Source organism: Rhamphochromis sp. 'chilingali', assembly GCF_963969265.1.
Source record: "Rhamphochromis sp. 'chilingali' genome assembly, chromosome: 20".
Lineage (NCBI taxonomy): Eukaryota > Metazoa > Chordata > Actinopteri > Cichliformes > Cichlidae > Rhamphochromis > Rhamphochromis sp. 'chilingali'.
This window is the reverse complement of record NC_137947.1, coordinates 32821826-32847527: the sequence shown is the minus strand read 5'-3', so window position 1 is coordinate 32847527 and position 25702 is coordinate 32821826. Positions and strand designations below refer to the sequence as shown.

The 25702-nt window shown below is 45.6% G+C and overlaps 1 protein-coding gene across 1 annotated transcript; it reads right to left on the bottom strand.

Annotated features, from left to right (window-relative positions):
- Positions 1-716: 716 nt before the first annotated feature.
- Positions 717-25354, bottom strand: nt5c2a (5'-nucleotidase, cytosolic IIa). The gene is made up of 18 exons (XM_080869557.1): positions 25035-25354; positions 24420-24541; positions 17819-17892; positions 16435-16552; positions 16241-16336; positions 15397-15488; positions 10700-10757; positions 10460-10553; positions 10321-10374; positions 10123-10206; positions 8971-9012; positions 8778-8885; positions 8243-8309; positions 7534-7704; positions 6238-6289; positions 5745-5805; positions 2280-2456; positions 717-2037 (listed from the first exon to the last, which is right to left on the bottom strand). The coding sequence occupies exons 2-18, from the start codon at positions 24518-24520 to the stop codon at positions 1810-1812; spliced, it is 1677 nt and encodes a 558-aa protein (XP_080725683.1). The 5' UTR covers positions 24521-24541; positions 25035-25354; the 3' UTR covers positions 717-1809.
- Positions 25355-25702: the final 348 nt, after the last annotated feature.

The window sequence follows — 25702 nt, the reverse complement described above, 5'->3', positions numbered from 1 at the left end:
CCATTAAGGGACAACTGGAACCAGTTACAATGAAATTAACCAAGGAAAACTTTACTGAGGAGAAACATTAGTAGAAAAGATAAAGTCTGATAACACAGCTGACCTCTTATCATCAACCAGGCTTATCAGGAGCTACAGGAACACTTGTTGTATGTTGGAGCAGCAGTTTATCGGCAGCTGACAGGAAGAGGCTGGATAAAGTCATCAGGAAGGCCAGCTCTGTGCTGGGATGCACCCTGGACCCAGTGCAGGTGCTGGGAGACAGGAGGACTCTGGCCAAAATAACATCTCTGATGGACAGAGTCTCCCAACATTTACATGCATGTAGATGTTGCTGCAGAGCTGCTGCAGAGACAGACTGCTGCGTCCTCGATGCATGAAGGAGCGTTTCTGCAGCTCCTTCCTCCCTGCAGCTGCCAGACTGCACAATCAGAACTGCTCCCAACAAACAGATGTTTACATCAGTGCTGTAACTTTCACTATTTTATCAACCAATTCACACGACAACCAGGTCGGCCTCTTATCTGTAGTTATTTAATGTAATAACAGTGCAGTACTCTGGTAACTGCTGTCCTTGATGTAAAAATGTAAAAGAAATGTGCATGTTTGTGTGCTGTTTGTTTGTATGTGTGTCTCTCTGGCTGCTGTTACAACCAGATTTCCCCTTGTGGCACAATTAAAGGATTATTCTGTTCTAAGTGCAAATTTAACAGCAAAATCAAAACGCAGCAGCAATGTAATATATTTTATTGCAGCCATGAAAAAGCGTGTCAACTGCAGAACAATGCATGTTATCATTCCCCCCCAGCATAATTCAAAATAAAAAAAGCATTTGCACTCTCTGTTGCTGACATATGAAATTTGAATAAAACATAAAAACATGCTTTCAGCTTCATGGATTATGATGAGTCCGTCCTATGAAAGTCCTCCTGGGCACGTCCAGGTTCAAAAAGCATCCTTTGATTTTAGCTCAGACCTCACAGGACCGTCACTCAAACTGACCCACAGGAAGGAGAAAAGAAGAGCAGAGGACGAATACCCGTCTCAGCCTGCAGCACGATCACTGCAGTCGCTCGTTAGCAGCAGCCGAAGCAGCCTGACCCTGTTGGCGACCCTGAACATGCTGCCTGTCTCCCTCTTCTGGCAGTCAGATCTAAGTATCTTACCTGATACTTTGCGAGCCCCGTTTGTCGGCACCAGTCTTGCTCCCTCTGGCACATCTGTACCAATGCAGGAACGCTGCCCCTGAAAACTCCAGCATACAGCCAAATTACAACCTTTAAGGCCCTCGCTGCAGCTTTATTGGTCGGACATATTTGTAGTTTCTTTAAAATCAAGGCAGCAGCATAAAAACATGAGAAAAGAAAAGCGCGTGTACACTGAACAGCATCTGTAATAACACTGAGGCACTTTGATCTCAGCCCACTCCAGGAACAGCACATCTGCAACATGTTGACAGCTGAACCAATGAGAGCCCTTTCAGACTGGTCACAGATTAACATCAGTGGAAGACCGTGATATTCAGCAACAACAAACCCAGTTTGAACTTCTGATATTCTCCCACAGTCACAGCAGAAGTCCGCCGTGACTGCAGCGTGGCACAAACTCTCGGTGCACAATCGGTACATGTGAGAACCAACCGTTGATATTGCGCAGCATGGAGCACAGCACGTATAAGCCCAGATAAAAGCAGAGCGCGGACTGAGAGTCCCTCTCTGTGAGCACTCGCTCGCTGCAGCTACGAATCAAAGTAAAGACAAACGTAAAAATGGAAACAGGCTCTTCTGGGGAAAGGTTCACGGCCCTCCCCTACTCCTCCTCTTCCTCGTCATCATCCTCATCGTGGCAGTGGGTAATCTCCTGCGGGGCCTGAGGAAAGAAATGCGGCGGCTGGATCTCACTGATGGATCGGGTCAGCTGGTGTCTTTTGCACTCGATCTCCTTAAAGTCGACGTCGTGGCGGTCTCTTGTGGCCAGCGGCGACTCCATGTCCATGATGTTGACGTGTGTGTGTTCCACTGTGGATTCATGAGGCATCTGGGAGGGACACGGTTCAGTGAGTGACAGAAATCAAGAATCACTTTCTCGTCTCTAACAACGACCCCCATGGGGTGTGGGTGGGCACGGGGGGGGGTCTTTATACTCGACATAAATGGTTGCCTAAGTATTAAATGTCTAACGTACTGAACTGAACCCACCGATAGACCTTCGTGTGAATCTGAAACTCCTGAGAGCTTTTCGACTTACTGCATTCACAACTACGGGTGTAGGTTTCTCACCAGCACGTGTGCAGCTCTGAACAGGTAGCTGAAGGGGTAGTAGAGCAGGTTGATGAAGGAGGCAGCGTACAGGTCAGCGTAGCGCATCACCTGGGAGGCGAACAGAGTCTGCCGGGATCCGCTCCGAAACAGACTTCCCATCATGCCGTAACACATGTCCATGTCATGAGTCACTTTCTGAAAAGGTCACAAACATGCACAGTCACGTCAGACTCGCTGGTGCTGCAGAGTCAAAGGTCCCAGCTGCTGTTAGCATCAAACCAGTAGGATACGCAGTTCCTCATCCCAGCATTATGGAACAGGTGGTGTGATGCCCAAGACAACACCAGTTGGTAACAGTACAGTAATATGTTGGTTACTCTATGATAACCTCCTGCTTATTCTATTGGCTGCTCTCTTTAGAGTTCACCACAGGAGAGCATCCTCCTCTGCGTACGTCCATACCAGCTCAACCCCTCAGCCTGTCCCTCTCATACTGGTTTCTAATCCTTCCCATCTGGATCACTTCTAATAAAAATCGAAGCATATTCAGCTCTGCAGCTCGTCCTCCTGTCTTTCAGTGATGTCTAGTTTGGAGACCAAACCTATTGTGATTGGTCACTTAAGTTATGTATATACAGTGGATGCAAAAGTGTTCGGCCCCCTTGAACTTTCCCACATTTTGTCACATTACAGCCACAAACATGAATCAATGTTGTTGGAATTCCAGGTGAAAGACCAACACAAAGTGGTGTACACGTGAGAAGTGGAACGAGAATCATACATGACTCCAAACATGTTTTACAAATAAATAACTGCAAAGTGGGGTGTGCGTAATTATTCAGCCCCTGAGTCAATACTCTGTAGAACCAGCTTTTGCTGCAGTTCCAGCTGCCAGTCTTTTAGGGTCTGTCTCTACCAGCTTTGCACATCTACAGACTGAATCTTTGCCCATTCTTCTTTGCAGAACAGCTGCACAGCTGCTCTGTGACGGCCTCAGAGGTTGTCTAAGAGAACATTGGGAGCAACAACACCATGAAGCCCAAAGAACACAGCAGACAGGTCAGGGATAAAGTTATTTAAATTTAACGCAGGCTTAGGCTACACAAAGATTTCCCAAGCCTTGAACATCCCACGGAGCACTGTTCAAGCCATCATCCAGAAATGGAAGGAGCATGGCACAACTGTAAACCTACCAAGACAAGGCCGTCCTCCTAAACTCACAGCAGAACAAGGAGAGCGCTGATCAGAAATGCAGCCAAGAGGCCCATGGTGACTCTGGACGAGCTGCAGAGATCTACAGCTCAGGTGGGGGAATCTGTCCACAGGACAACTATTAGTCGTGCACTGCACAAAGTTGGCCTTTATGGAAGAGCGGCAAGAAGAAAGCCATTGTTAACAGAAAACCATAAGAAGTCCCGTTTGCAGTTTGCCACAAGCCATGTGGGGACACAGCAAACATGTGGAAGAAGCTGCTCTGGTCAGATGAGACCAAAATACAAAACGCTATGTGTGGAAAACTAACACTGCTCATCACTCTGAACCATCCCCACTGTCAGATATGGTGGTGGCAGCATCATGCTCTGGGGGGGGCTTCTCTTCAGCAGGGACGGGGAAGCTGGTCAGAGTTGATGGGAAGATGGATGGAGCCAAATACAGGGCAGTCTTGGAAGAAAACCTGTTGGAGTCTGCAAAAGACTTGAGACTGGGGCGGAGCTTCAGCTTCCAGCAGGACAACGACCCTAAACATAAAGCCAGGGCAACGATGGGATGGTTTAAAAAAAAAAACATATCCATGTGTTAGACTGGCCCAGTCAAAGTCCAGATCTAAATCCAATCCAGAATCTGTGGCAAGATCTGAAAACTGCTGTTCACAAACGCTGCCCATCTAATCTGACTGAGCTGGAGCTGTTTCAAAGAAGAATGAGCAAAGATTTCAGTCTGTAGATGTGCAAAGCTGGTAGAGACAGACCCTGAAAGACTGGCAGCTGGAACTGCAGCAAAAGCTGGTTCTACAGAGTATCGACTCAGGGGGCTGAATAATTACACACACCCCACTTTGCTGTTATTTATTTGTAAAAAATGTTTGGAATCATGTCTGATTCTCGTTCCACTTCTCACGTGTGCACCACTTTGTGTTGGTCTTTCACCTGGAATTACAATAACATTGATTCATGTTTGTGGCTGTAATGTGACAAAATGTGGGAAAGTTCAAGGGGGCCGAACACTTTTGCATCCACTGTATATACATGCATACATATAAACACTTCTCTCCCTCCCCCACCTCACAGTCCCTCTTCTTCTTGTTAAAGTCCTTTTAATGTGTCCTTCTCCAACTGCACTCTGCACCATAGTGCACAACTCAAGTGTGTTCCAACAGGAAAGTTGGCAAAACAAGGAAAAAACAGGATTCTTATGAAGGTAGAGCTATTCATGTATCACTAGCAACATCCCATAATACTTGCTGTCTTTGCACCTAAGAACATGGCTGCAGCAGAGCCTGCTCAGTGCTCTGCATACATACACAGGTTTAGTTTGACACCTGTTTCTGTGTCTGATTCACTAGATTGTAACTCCTGTCCGATTTTAAATCCTAGTTCAGGGGGCGTTCCACAGGAAAACTTTGATTGAGAACTGGGAAACTATGGAACTTTGTGGAACGCTGTATAGATCCACACCTCCACTCCACAGTCGCATCACATCTTCAGGGCGAGCATGAATCTACAAAGGGTTCCCGTGCTGTGAAAGAGGTCATGCCTCGTGCCTGTGTCAAAAAAAGGTCACGTTTAAATGACCCTAAATGACACACACCACACACTGAGGAGACTGATTGTGGAACAGGTCCGGCCCATGGCCATCCCACTGACAGACCGCTTCAGTTCACCTGCCAGCCCAGACTACGATGCTCAACCGTAGCTACACACAGCGTGCTAAGCCAGGGAACATTGTGCTTTAAAGACCAGCAGGCCAGCTCTACTGAGTGATGCGCTTCCTCCACAGCATGCCGTCTTCCTTCTCTCACCCCAACCAATCACAGCAGATGGCCCCGCCCCTCCCTGAGCCTGGTTCTGCTGGAGGTTTCTTCCTGTTAAAAGGGAGTTTTTCCTTCCCACTGTCGCCAAAGTGCTGCTCACAGGGGGCCATATGATTGTTGGGTTTTTCTCTGTATGTGTTATTGTAGGGTCGACCTTACAACATAAAGCACCTTGAGGCGACTGTTGCTGTGAATGAGCTGAGACTGATGCCTCCGTCTGGTGGATTACAAATCCAGTGGGGAAGCGTACAGAGGGAAATTCTAACAATGCTGTCACTGTTCATACACTTCACTTTACTGGACATTAACTGTAGGTGCAAAAACCTTTATACCTGTGTTTCTGTAAACGCTGCATTTCTTTAACATGTCTTTAGAAAAAGAACCGACTTACATTTGATGCATTTGATAACAGAAGTGATGCTGTGCTGAGCCAGCCTCAGAGGAAGTTGTACCTTAATGCGTCTCTGCAGGGAGCTGATATCAGGCCTCTCGTTGCTGCTGCTGTCCATGTGCCTGAGGACAAGTCATTTGAAATGTAGTTTCCACAGCTGAAGGTTGAAGCTTCTGCACTGATCTTTCTGTTAACAGCTCGAAATGATTCCTGGTTAAAGGCAATATAATATATTTAGGTTTGTTACATCTGTGCTCGATACCTGCCCAACCTCCCAGGCTACCTACACTGGTTCTTATATTTAACTTTGCATTTTATGCTGTGCCGCTGCTACTACAAGACAATGCTGCTGGAGGCTTGTAGCCTCAGACTCACACTTTGTTCATCTGTCATCAATATACTTGTTTGCTGTGATCGGTGGTAAAACACTCAACATTTCTTTCTGTATTGCTGTAAATATCAGTGTTGCAGATATAACTCTGAGGCCCATCCGAGCCCACAACATGTTTTCTTGTTGTTTTTAAATTGCTTATCAGACAAAAGAAGAACCTTACTTGTAAAACTCTGCCAGAAAACAGTCCAGTGACTGAAGTTCTTCAAATAAGGCTAGAAAACAAAACAGTGTCAGTTTATTTCCTTCACAGAGTTATCAGTGAAATCTTTACTGTTCACACTTCCACAGACAGGTAACGTAGTACAGCTGAGCTATTCCACAGACCACACACCAACGATGGACACAGGCACTGAATCTACAGTTTGAAACATCAGAATACTTCATTCATCACGGCCTCATCGATGCTTCAAAGGCACGCGCATGACTGATGGGCTGAGGTGGTGCCGAGCTGCCTACTCAACATTTAACATGAATTAAATATTAACAGTAATTATTTTGTTTAAATGAACAAACTGTATAAAAGCTTGCACTCATACATACTTAGCACGGGAACTGTGATTATTTCTTTGTTGCAGCAACGCTCCTTGGAAATCAATCTTAAACTGTGGGAATGTTTCCGTGCACGGAGCCACATTTGGAAGCACAATGCATCTGTGGGCCGGACAGCAGACGAGTGTGTGAGCTGAACCCATGAACATACCAAATCTTTCCTGTCACAGTTTAAACCTCCGGTACCCGGGCGCTGAGGCGCCTGCTGCACCGGTCAGCTGGTATCTGATCTGCACAGAGCTGCAGTTCTGGCCTCGCTGCCTGTTTGCGCCGCTGTCGGCAACATGTACTTACTGAAACCTGAACATGTGCAGAACGTTATGTTCAGTGATGAGTTCAGTTCTGCCTACTGCAGCTGGATCGTAGGTTCAAAGGTGGAGAATGCTGGAGCGACTGCTGCAACATCAGGTGGCGGCAGCATCTCCCTCGCTGGAAACAGGTTTGTCGTGATTGGAGGCAATTTCAGTGCAGAGGGATGTGAAGAGAAGAGCCAGTGGCAAACCTACGTGTCCATAGTCTGGGACCAAACTGTCATCCCAGATGACCACACCTCTGCCCCCGCACGCCCAGCAGTTCATCTGTACCTGCAGGAGGAACGGCCTGCCCACACTCCTGACCGTCACCCTCTGAACACTTGTTCATGCCAGAGTGACCAACGCACCGGGGAATGTGTGAATTTGAGACCCGGGTGCAGCTGAGCAGTTTGTTTCTACACAGTCTCACCTTTGACTCTACAAACACTTTGCAACATCGACCTCGGCAGGAACAAACTGGCTTTGCAACGGTGTCGGATTTAAACAAAAGAAAGAGTCAAACACACACAGTTCTCTGTCTGTGCTGCCTGTAGCCCACAGGATAAACATGCTTATTCTTATGTGCATGTGCACACGTGTGAGCCCAGACTCACAGCTCTTGTCAGTCCACACATGCAGCTCCTGGGCCAGCTCAGGTATCACCAGGAACGTCCTCCAACCCTGACGCTTCTTAGATTTGAGAATGTCGCCAAAAATGTGGTCTCCGATGTAGACGATGTCCTTTCCTTTAGCGCCCAGCAGGTCACAGACGATGTCTGAAGAACCTGAGACACAAAAACAAGGACAGAAAAAACACTTCTTAAAATGACCATAATCAATCATTTCAAAACATTTCTCACCTGGAATGTGAATTATTTACAATTTGAGCCAAAAAAGGCGAAACGTTTGCAGATGGTTACAGAGCATCAGAGGGATCGGTCAGAAGGAGGGTACAAAAATATTCACAGCACTGGATGCATGATGGAAACCAGCGAGGACAGCCATCGAACCACAGCGACAGAACCTGACTCTACAACAAAGCATCGGTCTGATTAAACTGAGCTGTTGTAAGCGCAAGCTTTCCAGGAACAACCATCAGCTTCAGGTTTGGAGCTGTGACTCGGCTCACACATGTTTGCACATCACCTCTGTTTGTTTCAGAGACGAACCTCTTACATCATGCAGTGAGAGTCACGGATTAAGGAACGAGCCCTTTACTCAAAAACAGGTCAGGACTGTAAATACGACAAAGTCCTGACTGATCAGAACATCTAAACATCAGATCCTGTCCAACATCAGCACAGCTCTGTTTTTGAAATTTACCTCCAGAGTAAACGATGCCGTGCTGAAGAGGTCCAGTGTACGTGCCGATCTTCAGCCGTCCTGTGCTCTGAAAGAAAGACAACACGTCACATAAGCAGCATTTACTAACTTATCTTTTGTGCAAATGAAAGTTCCTGCTCTCGCTCAGTATCAGCGGGCAGCCAGCGAACATCATCTGTGGGTTAAGCTCAGTATCACAGGTACTTTGAAGAATTTCCCCTGACATGAGAACCCAAAGCTCACAGAGGAAGCCCAGGCAAAACCACATCTCTCATGTCTTCACAGGCCTGGTGCTGAGTGAGCTGCAGGTCATCAGCCACATTTCAGCGGCTGGTGTAACTGTGTGGGAGGAAGCGTACACTCGGGCACCGGTGAGTGGCTCTAACTGCAGCACCGTCACAGGAACGGTTGTGTGGTGAAGATGCATCGAGCGTGTGACAGCACAGGACGTTACTTTGGAAACGGCACTCGTCATCATGCTAGTCGTATCAAAGACACGGCAACAACGCAGCCGGCTACACTCGAGTACACTCACAGTGTCGACTTGTCGTAGCACCGTTCCTTCCCCGAAGAAGACGGGCTTACGGGCATCTACCAGGATCAGGTCGAAGTAGGACTGCCAGGGCTGGTGGGGCGTGCCCGGCTGCAAGGCCATCCACACACACAATAACACATCAGTCTGAGCGTGTAGGTCAAATGTGTACGTAAGCTTTAATCATCCGTGTTACCTTTGGACCATGAGGGAGGTCAAACAGGTAGCTCATAATTTTCTGTAAGACAAGAGTTTTTTCATCAATCATGTTTGAAATTTTCCATTTTCACACCACAATGACGACCCTCCCCCCTCCCTCCCTCTCTTCCTCCCTCCCCCCTCCCTCCCTCTCTTCCACCCTCCCTCCCTCCCTCTCTTCCTCCCTCCCTCCCTTCCTCCCTCCCTCTCTTCCTCCCTCCCTGGATAGATCAAAGCTGAAGGGAGAACTTGGTAAATGACAGAAGAGGGAAACAGTGTCAAAGACTGTGGGGATCTAAAGACCACAGCAGCTTCAACAGCTGTGAAGCTGAAGATGTTTGGCTCTGCGGTCAAACTGATGAACCGGAGAAGAAGGTCCTTAGACGAGAAGGTGACTCCAAAAATCACTTTAACAAAACAAATCCTCTGCAGAGGTGGGAGAACCTGCTGGAAGCATCTTAGCAGTGCTTCATGTATTAGGCACAGCCTACAAGGCTTCTTCCCTCAGCCTGCTGGGAGTCAAACTGCACTGAAAGCTCTGAAAGGGACAAAAAGCTTCTCCAGTTTAGTGACAAACACCAACACTGGTAAACATCCTGCAGGGAAACTGGTGGTGGCAGCATCTCCATGGCAGCAGCAGCGAGCGTGCTCAGAGTTGAAAACATTTTCAGCGTCACTCTGAGGTTCTAATTACAGAGAAAGCAGACACTCATGTTTGTTTACGATGAGCATCCAGGTCGAAGCCGCCTCATAGTCGGGCTGCAGTACATCGAATGACCAGCAGGTGTCAGTGCTTCAGCGGGAGCTTCCTCACAGTTACTGGAGACAAAGCTAATCCCAGGAAGTGTCTGGTTAGACACCCTGTTTCTAAGGTTTTCGGGCTGAATACAATTCTTGTGGTTTAACTAATTGGTGTTTGTCATCCAGCATCGATTTCTCTGTAGTAGAGATTTTTCTACTAATCTCTGAGATTAAAAGGTTGGAGATAAGCCTGACCTATAGTTAAACTGTAAAGGAAAAAAGACTAGTTTAATAGTTAATAAATGATGCACTAATTCGATGATGTTGTTCATGCAGCCGTCAGACTTCTTCATTCTGAGGTTTTCTACAGAAGAAGATGAAAACAGCTGTTTATTGTTGTGAGCTTTACCTGTGTGTACTTATAATCACTGTTGGTGACCAAAAACACTTTGGAGACTTCATTCATGCGACTCAGGAGCAGAGGAAGCTTCGGCTACAAACACATCAAAAACTGAATCATTAAAATCATTTCATTTATACATTTCTCAACAATATGTGTCACCACCACCACAGCTTCACTCTGTAGAATCGGAGCTGCTCCACTTACGTCCTTCACCACGTACTTCTCCAGGTTTTCAACGGTTTTTTCTTTCAAGGAGCCCTGTGACAGTAAATCAGGTTACTGAGGACATTCATGGACCAAGCAGGGACTGAAGGACGTGGAACTAGGACACAGGAGTCTCTACCTTGAAGTGAACCCAGTCCACAGCATCTCGGACATCCTGGAACATGCTCTTGTAGGACATGAAGAGGTCCCCGTCTTTGAATCCAGTCTCACAGCTACAGGGACACATTATGTTTACAGCGTTTCCATGTTTCTCAAAGAATACTATGATGATGAAACACTACAGCAATATCAGTCATTAACAGATCATCATCAGAGGAGCGGCTGCCCCTCGCTGCCTGAATCACTCAGCCTACAGTACCTGGAGTATCTGGAGCAGTTATTGAAGAAATCCACCAGGCAGGCAAAGAGGTAGGTTTCTGAGGAAAGGGAGAGTGAGTCTGCACCCGTTCATTGGAAAAACAAACCAAAACCAGCAGAAACACAGCAGTCATTGTTCACTTTCTGCAGGATACCTGGGCACGGGTCACAGGCAGCAACCCAGGCAAAGCCCCCTGCTCTAGTTCTCCCAGCCGTCAAAGGCAGCCGGGAGCTGTAATCACTCCAGTGTGGCTCAGGTCTGCCCTGGGGCCTCCTCCCAGGCGGACACGCCCTAATGACCTCACTCCGGAGACATTCAGGATAAATACCTGCATCTCTACTCTGAGCTGTCCTGAGCGACGAGCTCTGGGCTTGGAGTTTATGAACTGCCTGAGTCATGAGCTGAAATCCTGCACACAACCCGAGTCTGCTGCAGGAAAAAAGCCCAGCTAACAAGTAGTCGTGGCGAGGGCGGTGAGTGGTGCACTGGTGCGAGGGCGTGAGTGGTGCACTGGTGCGAGGGCGTGAGTGGTGCACTGGTGCGAGGGCGTGAGTGGTGCACTGGTGCGAGGGCGTGAGTGGTGCACTGGTGCGAGGGCGTGAGTGGTGCACTGGTGCAAGGGCGGTGAGTGGTGCACTGGTGCGAGGGCGTGAGTGGTGCACTGGTGCGAGGGCGTGAGTGGTGCACTGGTGCGAGGGCGGTGACACCAGCAAAGACCAAACTCACTCACATACTGTTTAATAATGTTCCTCACAGCCGTATTTAGAACTCGTATTAGTTGTTTCACGTCTACAGTTTTCTATAAATTAACACGACCATCCCTCTTTCTTTGGCTGAGTGTGTGAGGGAGCTGTGGATGTGGGCGTCCTGTTCAAAGTAATATCTGCCTGTAACCAGTCAACAGCCTGTAGCCTCGTTTCTTCCCTGCAACAAAGCTCAGTGAGGTTAAACTAATGGAGTGTTGGATGCTGACGGACGCACGTGCTCGGCATCTGCAATCACGCTCGACAGCATAAACAGCCGTCTGTCTGTGGTGGTGTTTGTGTGGCGCTGCGAGCTGCAGTGTTTGTAACAGCAACCGTGTGAGTTAATCAAACTGTCATCGGGTCTGGTGTCGTTACACACTGAGCAGAGTCTGATGTGGAACAAGAGGCTGATAAAGATGGACAAACAAAAGGGCAAAGTAAACGTGAGAGACAGAAATGAAATCACATTTACTGACGTGTGAGCGGCTGCACCATCTCAAACAAAGCCGTCACCAACGGTCGCTGTTGCTGACACTAGTGCAGGAGGAGCAGCAGCAGTCCCAACAGGAGTCAGAGACAGACAAAGGTGTAAACAACACGACAGATGGAGAGGAGGCCGCTCTAAACATCAACTCTGCTTCTTAACACAAGCGAAGATCCTACCCTCCCATCCAGCCACCGCTCACTCTCACTCATGTCAGCATCAAAGGTACACTCAGCCAACGCTACTGAACATCTTTCTTTGCATACAGAGAAAGAACTGCAAATCCCATCAGCAGCTCTGCATACGTTTGGGTTTGACTCACGCGTCATAGACTGGATCAAGCAGTGTACAGCTGATCCTCAGTCTGCAGGGTTGATTCCTGAGGTCACTTGTGACAGTAAACGCCCTTGTCCTTGCACTAACATTATGCACAAGTGTAACAAACTGTTTTTGCTTTGCTTTTATTTGTTTTTGAATCATTACATAAACATTTACTGCAATTAATTTATTGGGGTATTTATAATAATCTGCATGTACTGAAAGCTTTAAAACCGACCTTTTTATTTAGGTTGTTAAAGATGCAAGAATTTGTTTTTGTGTGAACTGGACCTGAGGTGATTCTGAGGATCACAAACATGTGAGCACATGATGCAGTACATCGAATGACCAGCAGGTGTCAGTGCTCCAGCGTGAGCTTCCTCACACTATCACTATGATGAGTCTTTAGATTTAAAAAAAAAAAGATTTGCCATATAAGCTAAAATTAAACAGCAATCATTGGATATAAATTGAAACTTTGGATTATAATATTTTAGACAAAGCAATGATTGTTCATGAGAAAATATTCTAAAGAAAAAAAAAAAGATTAGAAATAGAATAGAATAGAATTCAACTTTATTGTCATTGCACATGCACAGGTACAGGGCAACGAAATGCAGTTTGCATCCATCCAGAAGTGCTTTAGTGATATAGATATATTACAATATATATTAGCAATAATATAGATATGTGAGTATATTACAGAAATGGGTCTATTATGGTATGTTATAATGTACACGGTATGAAGTATGTTGTGAATATTCTATAACTATAAGTATGTACAGGCTGTAGTGAGTACAAGCTATGTACAGGCTATGAACAGGATATAAATATGAAAAACTATACAGAATATGAAATAAATAACTTTACAGAATCTGGGATATACAGCTATACAGAAATGGGAACTGTGCAAGTTGTAAACAGTTGTAGGATTAAAGATTATCGAATGTACAGAATGATTATTTACACAGAGCTATACAGTAGTGCAGTTAAGATAAGTGAGATATGTGGATAGTTTCTACAGAGGCTATATAAAGTGCTAGTGGTTGTGAGTGGTGGTTCAGTCCATGTTATTATTGTGTGTTTGAGGGTACAGTTGTCCATTGTGGGTGTGTGTATGTTCAGTCCATGAGTTAACGTGGGTCAGATGTCAGGAGGCAGAGTTCAGGAGTCTGACAGCTGTGGGGAAGAAGCTGTTCCGGTACCTGGTGGTCTTAGTCCGGAGGCTCCTGTGGCGCCTCCCAGAGGGCAGGAGGGTGAAGAGTCCATGTGATGGGTGACTGGGGTCTTTGATGATTTTCCCAGCCCTTTTCAGACACCGCTTCCTGTAGATGTCTTTTATGGCAGGAAGTGGTGCTCCGGCGATGCGCTGGGCAGTTTTCACGACCCTCTGCAACGCCTTCCGGTCCGAGGCAGAGCAGTTCCCGTACCAGATTGTTATACAGTTGGTCAGGATGCTCTCGATGGTGCAACGATAGAAGTTCACCAGGATGTCTGAGGACAGGTGGTTCTTCCTCAGAGTCCTCAAGAAGAAGAGGCGCTGGTGAGCCTTCTTGACCAGCTTGGAGCAGTTGGTCGTCCAGGTGAGATCCTCGGAGATGTGGACTCCCAGGAACTTGAAGCTGCTCACACGCTCCACAGCCGTCCCCTTAATGTGGATGGGTGGATGTGGGTCAGCATTCCTCCTGTAGTCCACGATGAGCTCCTTGGTCTTCTCGGTGTTAAGCAACAGGTTGTTTCTGTCGCACCACTCAGCCAGACGATCCACCTCCTCCCTGTAGGCGGCCTCATCGTTGTCACTGATGAGGCCAATCACCGTGGTGTCATCTGCAAACTTAATGATGGTGTTGGAACCATCAGCAGGTCTGCAGTCGTGGGTGAAGAGGGAGTAGAGGAAAGGGCTCATCACACAGCCTTGTGGTACACCGGTGTTCATTGTGATGGTAGATGAGCAGCGGTTATCCAGCCGGACATGTTGGGGCCGGTTGGTCAGGAAGTCCAGTAACCATTTGCAGATGAGGGAGCTGATGCCCAGGTCTGTCAGTTTCCTGATGAGTTGTGAGGGGTGGATTGTATTGAATGCTGAACTGAAGTCTATAAACAGCATTCTGGCGTAGGTGTTGTTGTTGTCCAGGTGTGAGAGGACAGAGTGCAGTGCGATGGAGACTGCATCCTCTGTGCTCCTGTTCCGGCGGTATGCGAATTGGTGGGGGTCCAGGGTGGGGGGGAGGATTTGAAGTGTGCTAGGACCAGTCGCTCTAAGCACTTAGTGATGATGGGGGTGAGTGCTACTGGGCGGTAATCATTGAGGCAAGATGGGTTGGAGTTTTTGGGTATCGGGACGATGGAGGTGGATTTGAAGCAGGCCGGTACCACAGCGTGGGCCAAGGACAGATTGAATATGTCTGTGAGCACTCCTGCAAGCTCCCCAGAACACGCTCTGAGAACACGCCCGGGGATGCCATCTGGACCTGCAGCCTTGTGGACATTGATCCTGCTCAGCACCGCTCCTACGTCGGTAGGGGAGAGAGTCAGAGGTTGGTGGTCTGGCGTCATGTCTGCTTTGGTTGGAGTGACACCAAAAAATCCACTTAATGAAATCACTTCCTGAGCACCATCAGAAAACTCCAGATTTCCGTTGTGGTTGCTTCTCTTTGGATTAGACGATCTACTGATATTGCTAAATATATTTGCTCAATCCAGCATGTCAACGGGATTTTGTTTGTGCCTAAGAAGCTGACACCATAGACGGTCATACCTCTACTCTTCTCCACACAAGCCCGACACGTGTTATATTTTCGACACTGCCTCTGACAGACTGACAACAGATGCTCCCTGTGGTTAAAACAGGCAGTCCCATCTTTAGCATGGAGCGCCAACGTGCTACCACCGATGAACCCGACCTACAGAGTCCCCATTAATGCTGCCAATGCAAACCCAGCTCTCACCACAGCTGTATGTAAATGGTATACAACAGCTGGCTGACAGCTGGCCCACAGTTAAAGGCCTTTCCCAGGTTGATAAAGCACATGTAGTCTTTCTGCAGACATGCATGTTTTGTTTTATTATATCCTTTTTGTACAGACTGCATCAGGCTCAGGTTTGAATTTTAAGATCAGAAAACTTCCAGAGTTGCTTTGCTTACTTACCGGGGAGGTTAAAGAGAGTGTTGAGGATATAGAAGCGGTCTGTGTCTCCACGCTGGATGAATTTGTTCGGGTACATCTCTCTGATGTCAGGTCTGAGCAGAAATAGTAACCAAGAAGTAGCAAATATAAATACAAGCATACAAACCTCACAACATTATCATCTCCCTCTGCAGCGGTCCAAACTCTACACTGAAACCAGCATGCTTGTTAACATGATGCGAGTGTGGCACACAGCATGGGAAGATGTCAGGAATACAGGGATGAGTCCAAGAAGTCAGTCACAGGTAGAAAACTGCTGGCAGATTAAATCCAGTGTGCTCAGTTCTTCGGTCTGTAGCTCACCCAGATGTGCAGCTCATGAGCCAGACACACAGATAAACCAGTGTAGCGGCGTTTTAGCCACAATTAAGCTGCTAAAGAACTGAATGGCTTCTGGGTGCTTTAGCTCAGCAGCACCATCATACTAGAATCTGTAATCAAACTCCTGCCTGCCTCAGCTGTACTTGGAAGATGTCCACAGCACCTGTATTTGAGTTTTGACCTTCAGCACAGAAAAATTCATTGGTTGCTGAAGTAGAGAAATATTGACCTGATCCACAATCACGTCCTCGAAAGCACAACGACAACGTCAACAATCCCCCCAACAGGCTTAACCAGTGAACGTACTGGTGAACACCAGCGAAAGGTTTCGTGCTCTGAAGAAACACCGGCATGCAGCACTTCCTCTGAGCGGCGCTTGACAGGACAGTCAAGTTTCAACAGTTTTTATCACCTAAGCTGAATTTAAAGACACAGGTTTGTATAATTGCCCAGTTTAAAGCAAAGTGGGAGTAATGGACCTTACCCCTTCAAGAAGTTGAACCCATGCACACACACCAGAATGTTTCCATAGGCATCAACTTTGAGCAGGTTCCCATACATTGTGTCGAACACCAGACCTCTGTGAAGCACGGAAATAGGTGAAAACATAAACACTTGACATTCACCATTCGGTGCAATGGTGAAGTGAAATAATAAAGCTGGGATCTGTGAACCTACCTGGTGGGGAAGGAGGGATCGTAGACAAAGTTCAGCAGCTCCTGTGGATATCCAATGGATACCAGGCGCTCCACTGTCAAGTCGAAGCCCAGGGACTCATATTCAGGAGATTTATACACTAAAAAAGCAGAGAGACAAGCTCAGGTTCACAACAATCCTTCCAGTAACGGATGTCATTGTATCCACCATGGAAAGAGTCTTATTCATACAGCGGTCCAAACAAAACCAAACTGTGTCTTCTATCGTTTAAACAACAAGCTAGCAAGGTCTTCTTCTGCATCGCGGTCATATCTCCCACGAGCACACTGCATGCTTGATGCCCATAAATTCAAACAAACACATTTGTGCTTTGGCAACGTTTTTAGGGATCATATTTATTTAAACTCTACATAAAACGTAGCGGTTCCTGTGGCTGGGTGGGGGTGGATATTTCCACTTAATATTCTGTTATTATTTTATAATGTGAATTCTAAAAGTTAACTTCACAGACTGATATACAGAAAATGCAAAAAAAGGAACATTTCAGGTTCCTAGCGTCATAGGTTTTGTCTAAATATTTAAATAATCACGTAATTAAGGTAGACGTAGATGATGGCATTATCTAGGAAGTTCCTTCAGCTCGGTGCTTTAAATCAGTCGTGTTCTCTGACAGCAGATTTAGGTGCAGGGAGGGCTTTTGTTTACAGCTGATAACATTCTGTAATATTCTTCTGACGATAGGCGATATATTCACGCAGGCCACTTTCTGATGGGCGGGGCAACGTGATCATGCACGGACTGTTTAGAACACAGAAGAAGTCCAAACATGGAGGAACTAGCTGCCAAAAAATACAAAGTCGCCAATTTGGGAATTCTTTAACTTTAAACTGGATGAAAGAGAGAAACCTGAGGATGAAACCAAAGCGGTGCAGACGCACGGTGCCAGCAAAGGACTCGAGCACGGCTGACTTGCACGAGCATGTACGTGTCCACCATCCTGCTGTGCTCAGCTTACCGCAGCTAATACTGTGACTCACGCGGCTAAAACATGCTCGTTTTTCTGTCAAAGAATTTCTACGTTTTGTTTGGAGGGAATATCTGACCTTCTTTTCTTGTTTGTTTCAGTATTAATATAGCTATAATACAGCGTTTTTAAGATCACTGGAAGAGACATTTTGATTTTTAACTTTTTGTTTAATTTTGTATTTGTTTGTTGGGTCGAGTGTGTCAGACAGATAAACACAGAAGAAGCCAGTTTCTCTTTGATTCTCTCCCACCATCGTTGATGGTCGACATATTCGTCCAAACAGTTTGGGATACCACCGCTGCACACATATATGTGGAGTTAAGGAGGATGACCTAAAATAAATAAGTGGAATTTACATTAAAGAAAAGACTCACTCACCTGCAAGAGTGTAATCCATATCAAAACCAAAACACTTGATCTTTTCCATGGCCAGGCTTCGATTAACAAACACTCTGAAACAGGAGAATCGTTCGGTCAGCGACTGCACGGCAGATGAAAGTGTAATGAAATCTAAAACTCAAATGAAACAACACTGCTTACTTTTCCCACAACACACACCCAGACCACAGTAAACAGTCAACAAATTAGTCTGCAAGGACAGAAACTACAGAACAGTGCAAAGTCTTAATGCACGATGCAGGCCGAGCTTCAGTCCCTCAGATAAAACTCACGCTTGTTATTACCATCAGCTGGAAAAGGCTGATGATGTCACCTTGCTGGGCAGGTAATGTGATGCAGGACTTTCAAATTAACATCATACGTGTATCTACCACAAATCTGAGATGAGTTTGAATCTCAGTGACCTCGGCCTCAAGGTCAGGGGTCAGAAAAATGTCATCAGACTATTTCTTATATAAAAACTTTTATACTCTACTCGAGCATTTAAAGCACTTTATACTGCAAGCCTCACTCACCCATTCAATTATTTCTTCTATGCCCAACTACTTTCTAATGAAAACATCCCTTACTGCCAATCGTACTACACAAAGTCATTATGCAACGAACAATTACACGAGAGAAAAGTCTCCGTTTTGACTTTCAACTGCAGAAATTTCTGCCCCTCTGTTTTTACGAAATCAGTTAAAAAAAACAAACCAAAAAAACCTGGACAGTCTGAGCAGTGAGCTAGCGTGGTGGCTGTAGCTCAGGTAGTACTAACTGGACGGTTGGTGGTTCATTTCCCATCTGTGCCAGTCTGCATGCCAAATATCCTTGGGCAAGATAATAACCCGGCTTTCCGATGCATCCATAGGAGAATGAATGTTAGCCAGAAAGCAGTCACATAGAAAGAGCACAGAAAACGTTCCTGGGTAAATGAGGCACGTTGTGTTCGAGTGCTCAGAGTAGAAAAGCGTTATAAGAACCAGTCCATTAACAAGAACCAGTCCATTAACTGGTTCTTACAGTTTAAGTCCAAAGAGTCGTGCTGACTGTTTTCTGTCTTTGTCACAGCTGCTTTTTCTTTATCATGTAGACAAACTGGTAAATATGTAACTTCTCTACACTGACAGTAGGGGGAGTTTCCCACGATGTAAAAATGAAGCTATGTGGCCATTAGACTGATGGCCCATCACAGAATGGAATCCCAGCGGTTATAAGAATTAGGGCAGGACCCCCCAGAGTCTACACACAGGTGGTGCAGATAAAGATGGAGGCTTGAATGAGCCTGAGTAACATGGGAGAGGCGGAAACGGGACGGAGTTGGTTGCATGAAGGCATCTGCAAGGGAGAATGACGGGTAAGCAGTGAACATGCAGAGTAGAGGCTGACTGGCCTGAAGAAGGCGAGCAGGAAGATGATTGGACCAGCGATGTCAGCGATGAGCTTTACAGTGTGAGAAGTGGAAGTAATGTAAAGCTCAGATTAGTCACCAAATACCCAAACAGCAGACAAATGTGTGAGCTCATATCGTCCTCACTGAACTGATAATGTGACCTGAGCTAAAGCAGAAATCCAGATGTACCAGATCCAGTGTTTCCAGTTGATTTTTGCCATTTGCAGTTTGTTGGTAACACTGTTACCAGAATGTTCTAACACCAACATGTTGTATAAAGGCAACATATGACTTTAGCACATGGAAGCCACTCATATCACACAGGCTGGCTTCAGCTAACCAGCCACAAACTGCAGTTTAATAGATGAGCCAGTGGGAGCTCACAACAGAGAACCAAACTCATGCACATTGCCATCAACTATTTTCAACAATCCCAAATGAAATCTTGGATTTTTCTACTTGCGGAACGTGAAAATTGGATGTTTCAGGTATTATCCAAGCAGGAATGGGAAAAATCTGAAAGACTTGACAACATTTTCCATGAAGCAGCATCCAAATCCAAATAAATGTGTATACGGAAAGAATAAAAGACGTACAGATTAAAGGATGGAGATTCAAACCCAACGTCAAAAGTTTGGGGAAATTGAAAACATAAAGAGAAAACAGAATGCAATAACATGCAAATCTACTGAAATAAAACTACTGAACCCACAATTTATTAGTGCGCATGTAGATTCAAGTTAAAAGTGCTTAAGCAGGGCACCAGTTTAGCTCAGTTGGATGAACATGCCGCATGGCTGAGCGCGGCCGGCTTCGAATTCGACCTGCGGCCCTTTGCCTCATGTCTTCCTCAGTCTTAACTTTCTCTGTCCAATAAAGCCAAAACAAATCTTTAAAAAAAAGCACAGATGAAGGGCCGTACCAATGTGTGACTGGATTCTACTTGTAGTAGAAAGTGCTTTAAGTGATTAAGTGACACCTGAAGAAGATGTCTACTTCGATAAGTGCTTTAAGTGATTTATTGAAGTAGACATCTTCTTCAGGTGTTGCATATTTAGACATGACAATGCTAAATTGCAAAGTACAGCTATACCAGCACGGCAGCAGAAAGTACAGAACTGGCCTCTCTGCAGTCGAGACGTTTCATCTGCTAAAAACATTTGGCACACTGCGAAATAACGACGGAAGACACTTTTGGAACTGACAATAACCTGTAATTTTGGATTTTAGTTCATCTGATGTATAATAATGGAATAAAAGGATAAAAGGGCAGATGGAGAAAGAAGAGAAATGCAAATCCAAGAACCCACAATGAGAGCTGCTCTCTTCACAGTGAGAAATCCCAATCATTAATATTATGGAGCTCCATGAGCTGAGAGCTTCATGGAAGGTCAAACCACATCACAGACATCACAACTCAAAAGTAACGTCGTCACCATTCACAGTTTCAGTAACAATAGGACGGCATACCTCATTGCAGGATGGTTTTGAGCCAGATCCTTTGGAAAGCTTTGTAATAGAAAATACACGCAGTATTACCACAGAAGTGCTAATATTACCACTCCTGCTGCTCTCTGACTGCAGACAGTCTTTTTATCTCTTAACAAAAGTAATTAGATCTGCCTTCATTACCTACTATTTGTTTAAAATTATGAACATACAAGAAACAGGCACAGCTGACATTTTAATACAGTTCTGAATACATCTGAGTAGCAATATAACAAAGCCCGGGTCTGTGGCTTTATAAGTGACACATCTGAGACGAGTCAGTGTGTTGTTTGGTTAGAATGAATGAGAAGAAACAGTCTTATTTCATTTTGGTTGCTTGTTCTTATCCTTCGGTCATGCCAGAGTGATATCACAGGTTGAGCTTTGACTAAATGATAAAGTGGAAAACAAGAGCTGATTAAGGACTTTCCTTTGAACTTGTACGTTTTCCATCCGAGTTCCTGCCTGGCTGAGAGCGCCTCAACAAAACCGACACCAACTCTAGCAAACCCCCGATGCTACAGCAGCTGTGCTAGGAGACAGAGACTCAGGATAATGACAAACTGATCAGACCGATATGCATGTTTTTAATCTGAGGTGACAGTAATTGAACTGTGAATCTACAGTAAGGTTAATAGTCCATATGTATAAGTTATAATTATGATTTTTAAAGGCCTTAAAAATCATAGTTATTATGCTCAACCATTATTTATTTGAATAATTAACCATAACTATTCAATTCAATGTTATTTATACAACAGTCGCCTCAAGGTGCTTTATATTGTAAGGTAGACCCTGCAGTAATACTGTCACTTTGATGCTTTGGATATTTAAAGAATGAGTCAAGAGAACTGCTGCAGCCATAGATTTCTGTAAGACGTCCACTTCTGTTTCCCTTTTTTCCTCTTTTGCAAAGACTAGATCCTTCCTGTATTAGCTCACAGCTGACCGCAGCCAACAGGACGAGGCCTCTGTTACAGCACTGGTGTGTTTTTCTTCATGAACATGTCTGAATGGTATGCACTGGGTATGAATGACAGAGTAACGATTGGTAGGGCAGTGCACAACCTGAAGTCAGACAGAACCCCTTATTACAAGAGCCAGGCTGGCCCTGCTGTCGCCCTGCTGCTCTGTGCTCTCTGTTACAATCGGCTGATTTCAGTTCTTGTGCCAGAGGAAGAGAGCAGCGACACAGTGTGGATGTGACCATTACACAAAAGGACCCGAGAGCGACGGTGGCCCCAGCCCAGCGACCAGCCCTGAATTTGAACGGGAAACAAATGGATGAGGCTGCAACCTTCGTTTCTACTGTTCGTGTTTCTTATGTAGAATCACTGTGACGATCACTTTAAACTGTTGTTGGCTTTGTGTTCATGCCTTAGGTTCAAGGTTCTTTATTATTTGTCACATGCATAGTTATACAAGTATAACACACAGTGAAATGTAGCCTGACACGCTCCTCGACATGTGCAAAAATTGGGGGGGGGGGTTTGTACTGTTCAGTGGTAATTATGTTACGTGTTTCGTGTCATTTTAGGGAGACAGTGTAATGGATTCATTTCTCCTGGGAGTAATTAAACAATGTGCTGCATTACGTTTTAGTGTTCTGCGTAATAAACCCAACACCGAGCACAACAAAGACGGGAAAGACCTCCAACGTGCACAAACATTTGACCACGCAGCATGCAACTCAAGTCTTTGATATGCTGCAGAAATGGCGGCGGCTCTCCAAGCAGAGCCAATAAGAACCCAATGAGAGAGCGTGATATTGATCAGGGAATCAGAATCACTAAACTCTAATGGATTCCCATCCAAGACACCGTACACTCGTAAAATTCACTTCATGCTGAAATTTAAATGTTGCCGTTTTATTTATGACAAGTGGAAAACTGTACATAAAGTACTCGTGTGTATTTTCTACCAACTTGCTTTAACTTCAGCTACAACTGCTTGAAGTTAACTATGTGCCATGTTTCTTTAAGCTGCTTAAATGTACGTCCATTTTTTTTTTGATCACATATCCAATCTGAAATACTGTACTGTGCAAAAGTCTTGAGCCGGTGCTAGTTTCGTTACGTTTTATTTCCAAGGAGCCCGACTTGATCATTTCTTAAATGTGATTTTGAACAACACTTTTCACCCATTTCACTCCATCCAGCATTCTCACAGGAACGTTTCAGCCAGTCAGCTAAAACTTAGTGTAACTTGACACTGTGTCCATCTTCAAAATATTTGAGGAAACTGGACAAAAGAAGAAGGGGCAGGTCTAAAACCCATGTGACCTGATGTGATGTCATTAAAGAATGATGACACTGCATCCTCCCAGTCCACAGCCTTCTGAGCAAACATGCAAGTACGAACTTGAATATTTGGGTACAGAGAAAAATGGCTAAAGTCATGACACAACAGAGTAAAAATAACAAAGTCAAAGGTCAGCAAAGCCAAACACAGGCGCCATCTTCTAAATCTGGTCTGTTGGTCTGCAGGCACTAAAGCTGCATGAAACACATAAAAAGGGCAGCAGCGTACTAACGACCCGATATCTCGATGCACGCTGCAATAGGTGTAGGCTGCCGGGGATTCCCATGATGCACTGGGTGTTTCTTCTTCACTCACTATGTGTTAACAGACCTCTCTGCATTTAATCATACTTGTTATTAACCTCTGTCTCTCTTCCACAGCATGTCTTTATCCTGTCTTCCTTCTCTCACCCCAACCAATCACAGCAGATGGCCCCGCCCCTCCCTGAGCCTGGTTCTGCTGGAGGTTTCTTCCTGTTAAAAGGGAGTTTTTCCTTCCCACTGTCGCCAAAGTGCTTGCTCATAGGGGGTCATATGATTGTTGGGTTTCCTCTGTATGTATTACAGTAGGGTCTACTGTACGATATAAAGCTCCTTGAGGCGACTGTTGTTGTGATTTGGCGCTGTGTAAATAAAGTTGAATTGAATCAATGGCCATGAGTCCCATTCACAGAGAGTTGGGGACGGCTACAATCACAATATTGTAAGATGGTGACAGATGTACCCTCATGGAATGCAGAACTGGTCTTTGCAAAATACTTTTACATGTAGTCAAACTGTATTGAATTTATGTGTGGATGTCAGCACATTTTGTGAATAGTTTAAAACACTGTGTTCATGCTGTGGATTCTATATATACAAGAACTGGCCTGGGGTTGGGTGGCTGTAGTTCAGGAGGGGCAGCAGATCATCAACTAATCAGAAGGTTGGCGGCTAAAAACTGCAGCTGTTGCCAGAGGGTGGATTTTCTGCATTCATAACTCGCAAGTGATCAACATCCCCAGCATCGCTGGTTGGAATACTGGTTACAGTTGTGTAATATATGCTCCACAAACAAATGTGTGCAACTTTAGAGCACTCACAAACAATCTTAAAATTCACACATACATTCAGCACAGTCCCAAAACACTGGACAATGAGGTAAAAGCAGACCTGCACAGAACAACACACAGCATCCTGTAGCAGAGTGATGCTGACAGAACACAACAAAGACGGCCAGGATCAGGAGAACAGCTCGGGAACGAAGCCCGGAAAGCTGAAAGCATGCAGGTGCTCACTCCAACGTGGACTTCCAAGCTTGTTACAACTGCACACATTCTCCATGCAAACTATGCTAAAGGAGAGGCGGCTCAAGACTTTCACGCAGCACTGTGTAACTGCACATTTTATGAGCATCAGCGGACAGACTACCATCTACCTGTGGTGGGCTTCACGACGATACTTCTTCATGGCCACACCGTCCATGTTGGCTGGAAGAGCAGCGAAGTTCTGCAGACGGTCGCTCCACGAGGTCGTCATCTTTAACCGTTACTGACGTTTCTGTAAGAAAAGACACCGAATCGTTTAAACAGCCCAGCTGGCTCTTTGCGTCGCACTGAGAGCATTAACGAGGACGCTTCGGCGTCTCCCTGTTACACCCACGGCCCCTCACGTCCTTTAACGTCGTAACGCCTCAAATCTCACTTTTTGATGATGACCCACACCCTCTCACACAGCCCTTTTCCACTATCACCCACTCGGGTTTAGGGGCTTCCTCTGTTTATTAAGGCCATGTGGATTGGACTGTTAACGGCACATGCGTATTTTAAACAAGAGCAGAAGGCAGGTTCCGGTAAAGTTCAGCTTCATCTTACAGAGTAAGTTCGGATGCTGCAGCTGACAGCACGGCGTGTAACCACACTCCGAGCGCCCACGCACTGAGAGCTCCAGCTGCCCGCGAACAAAGTCACAAGTCGCAACAACTTCACAGACCAGACGCTGTTAAGAAAAAACGCAGTTTTACACTTTATGCAGAGAATGACAAACAACTCACCGTCGTTTCTAGTTTTAACTTGGTACAGTGTATGGCGCATGCGCAAATCTTTGCAGCTGCTTCCTGGTCTTCTCTGTTGTTATTGCAGTTTCCTTTTGCACCGAATGACTTCACCGCCCTCTCCTGGAGCTTCTGAATACTTGGCCCGTGTGCCCGCCTCGACACCTCCGTGGACAGAAATGTACACGCACAAAATCTGCCGTAAAATCCACAAACGACAATGTTTTTCTGCTTTTTTCATAAATCACTGAACCAACTTGAGCCCTTTTTAAAATGATCAAAGAAAATTACTTTCAGGATATTAAGCCTTGAAAAGCCTGCTTAAACATTTCTGCATTTTAAAAAACATTGTTCTTTTTTATCTGTTTCTCTCAAACACGCAGTCCTGTGGAAGAGCAACAGACTGGTGTTGCGGCATGGACGTAGCCCCCAAAAAGGACAAAGAGAAAGTCCGCATCTGCGTGGACATGACACCGTTAAATGAGTCAGTGTGTCGTGAAAGATCCTCCCCTCTGTAGACCAAACACTAGGCATGCTCACAGGTGCGCAGTATTTCTCCAAGCTCGATGCTAACACGGGCTTTTGGCAAATACCGCTGGCCAAAGAATCTGCTCTCCTCACCACATTTATTACGCCTTTTGGTAGATACCATTTCAATCGTTTGCCAT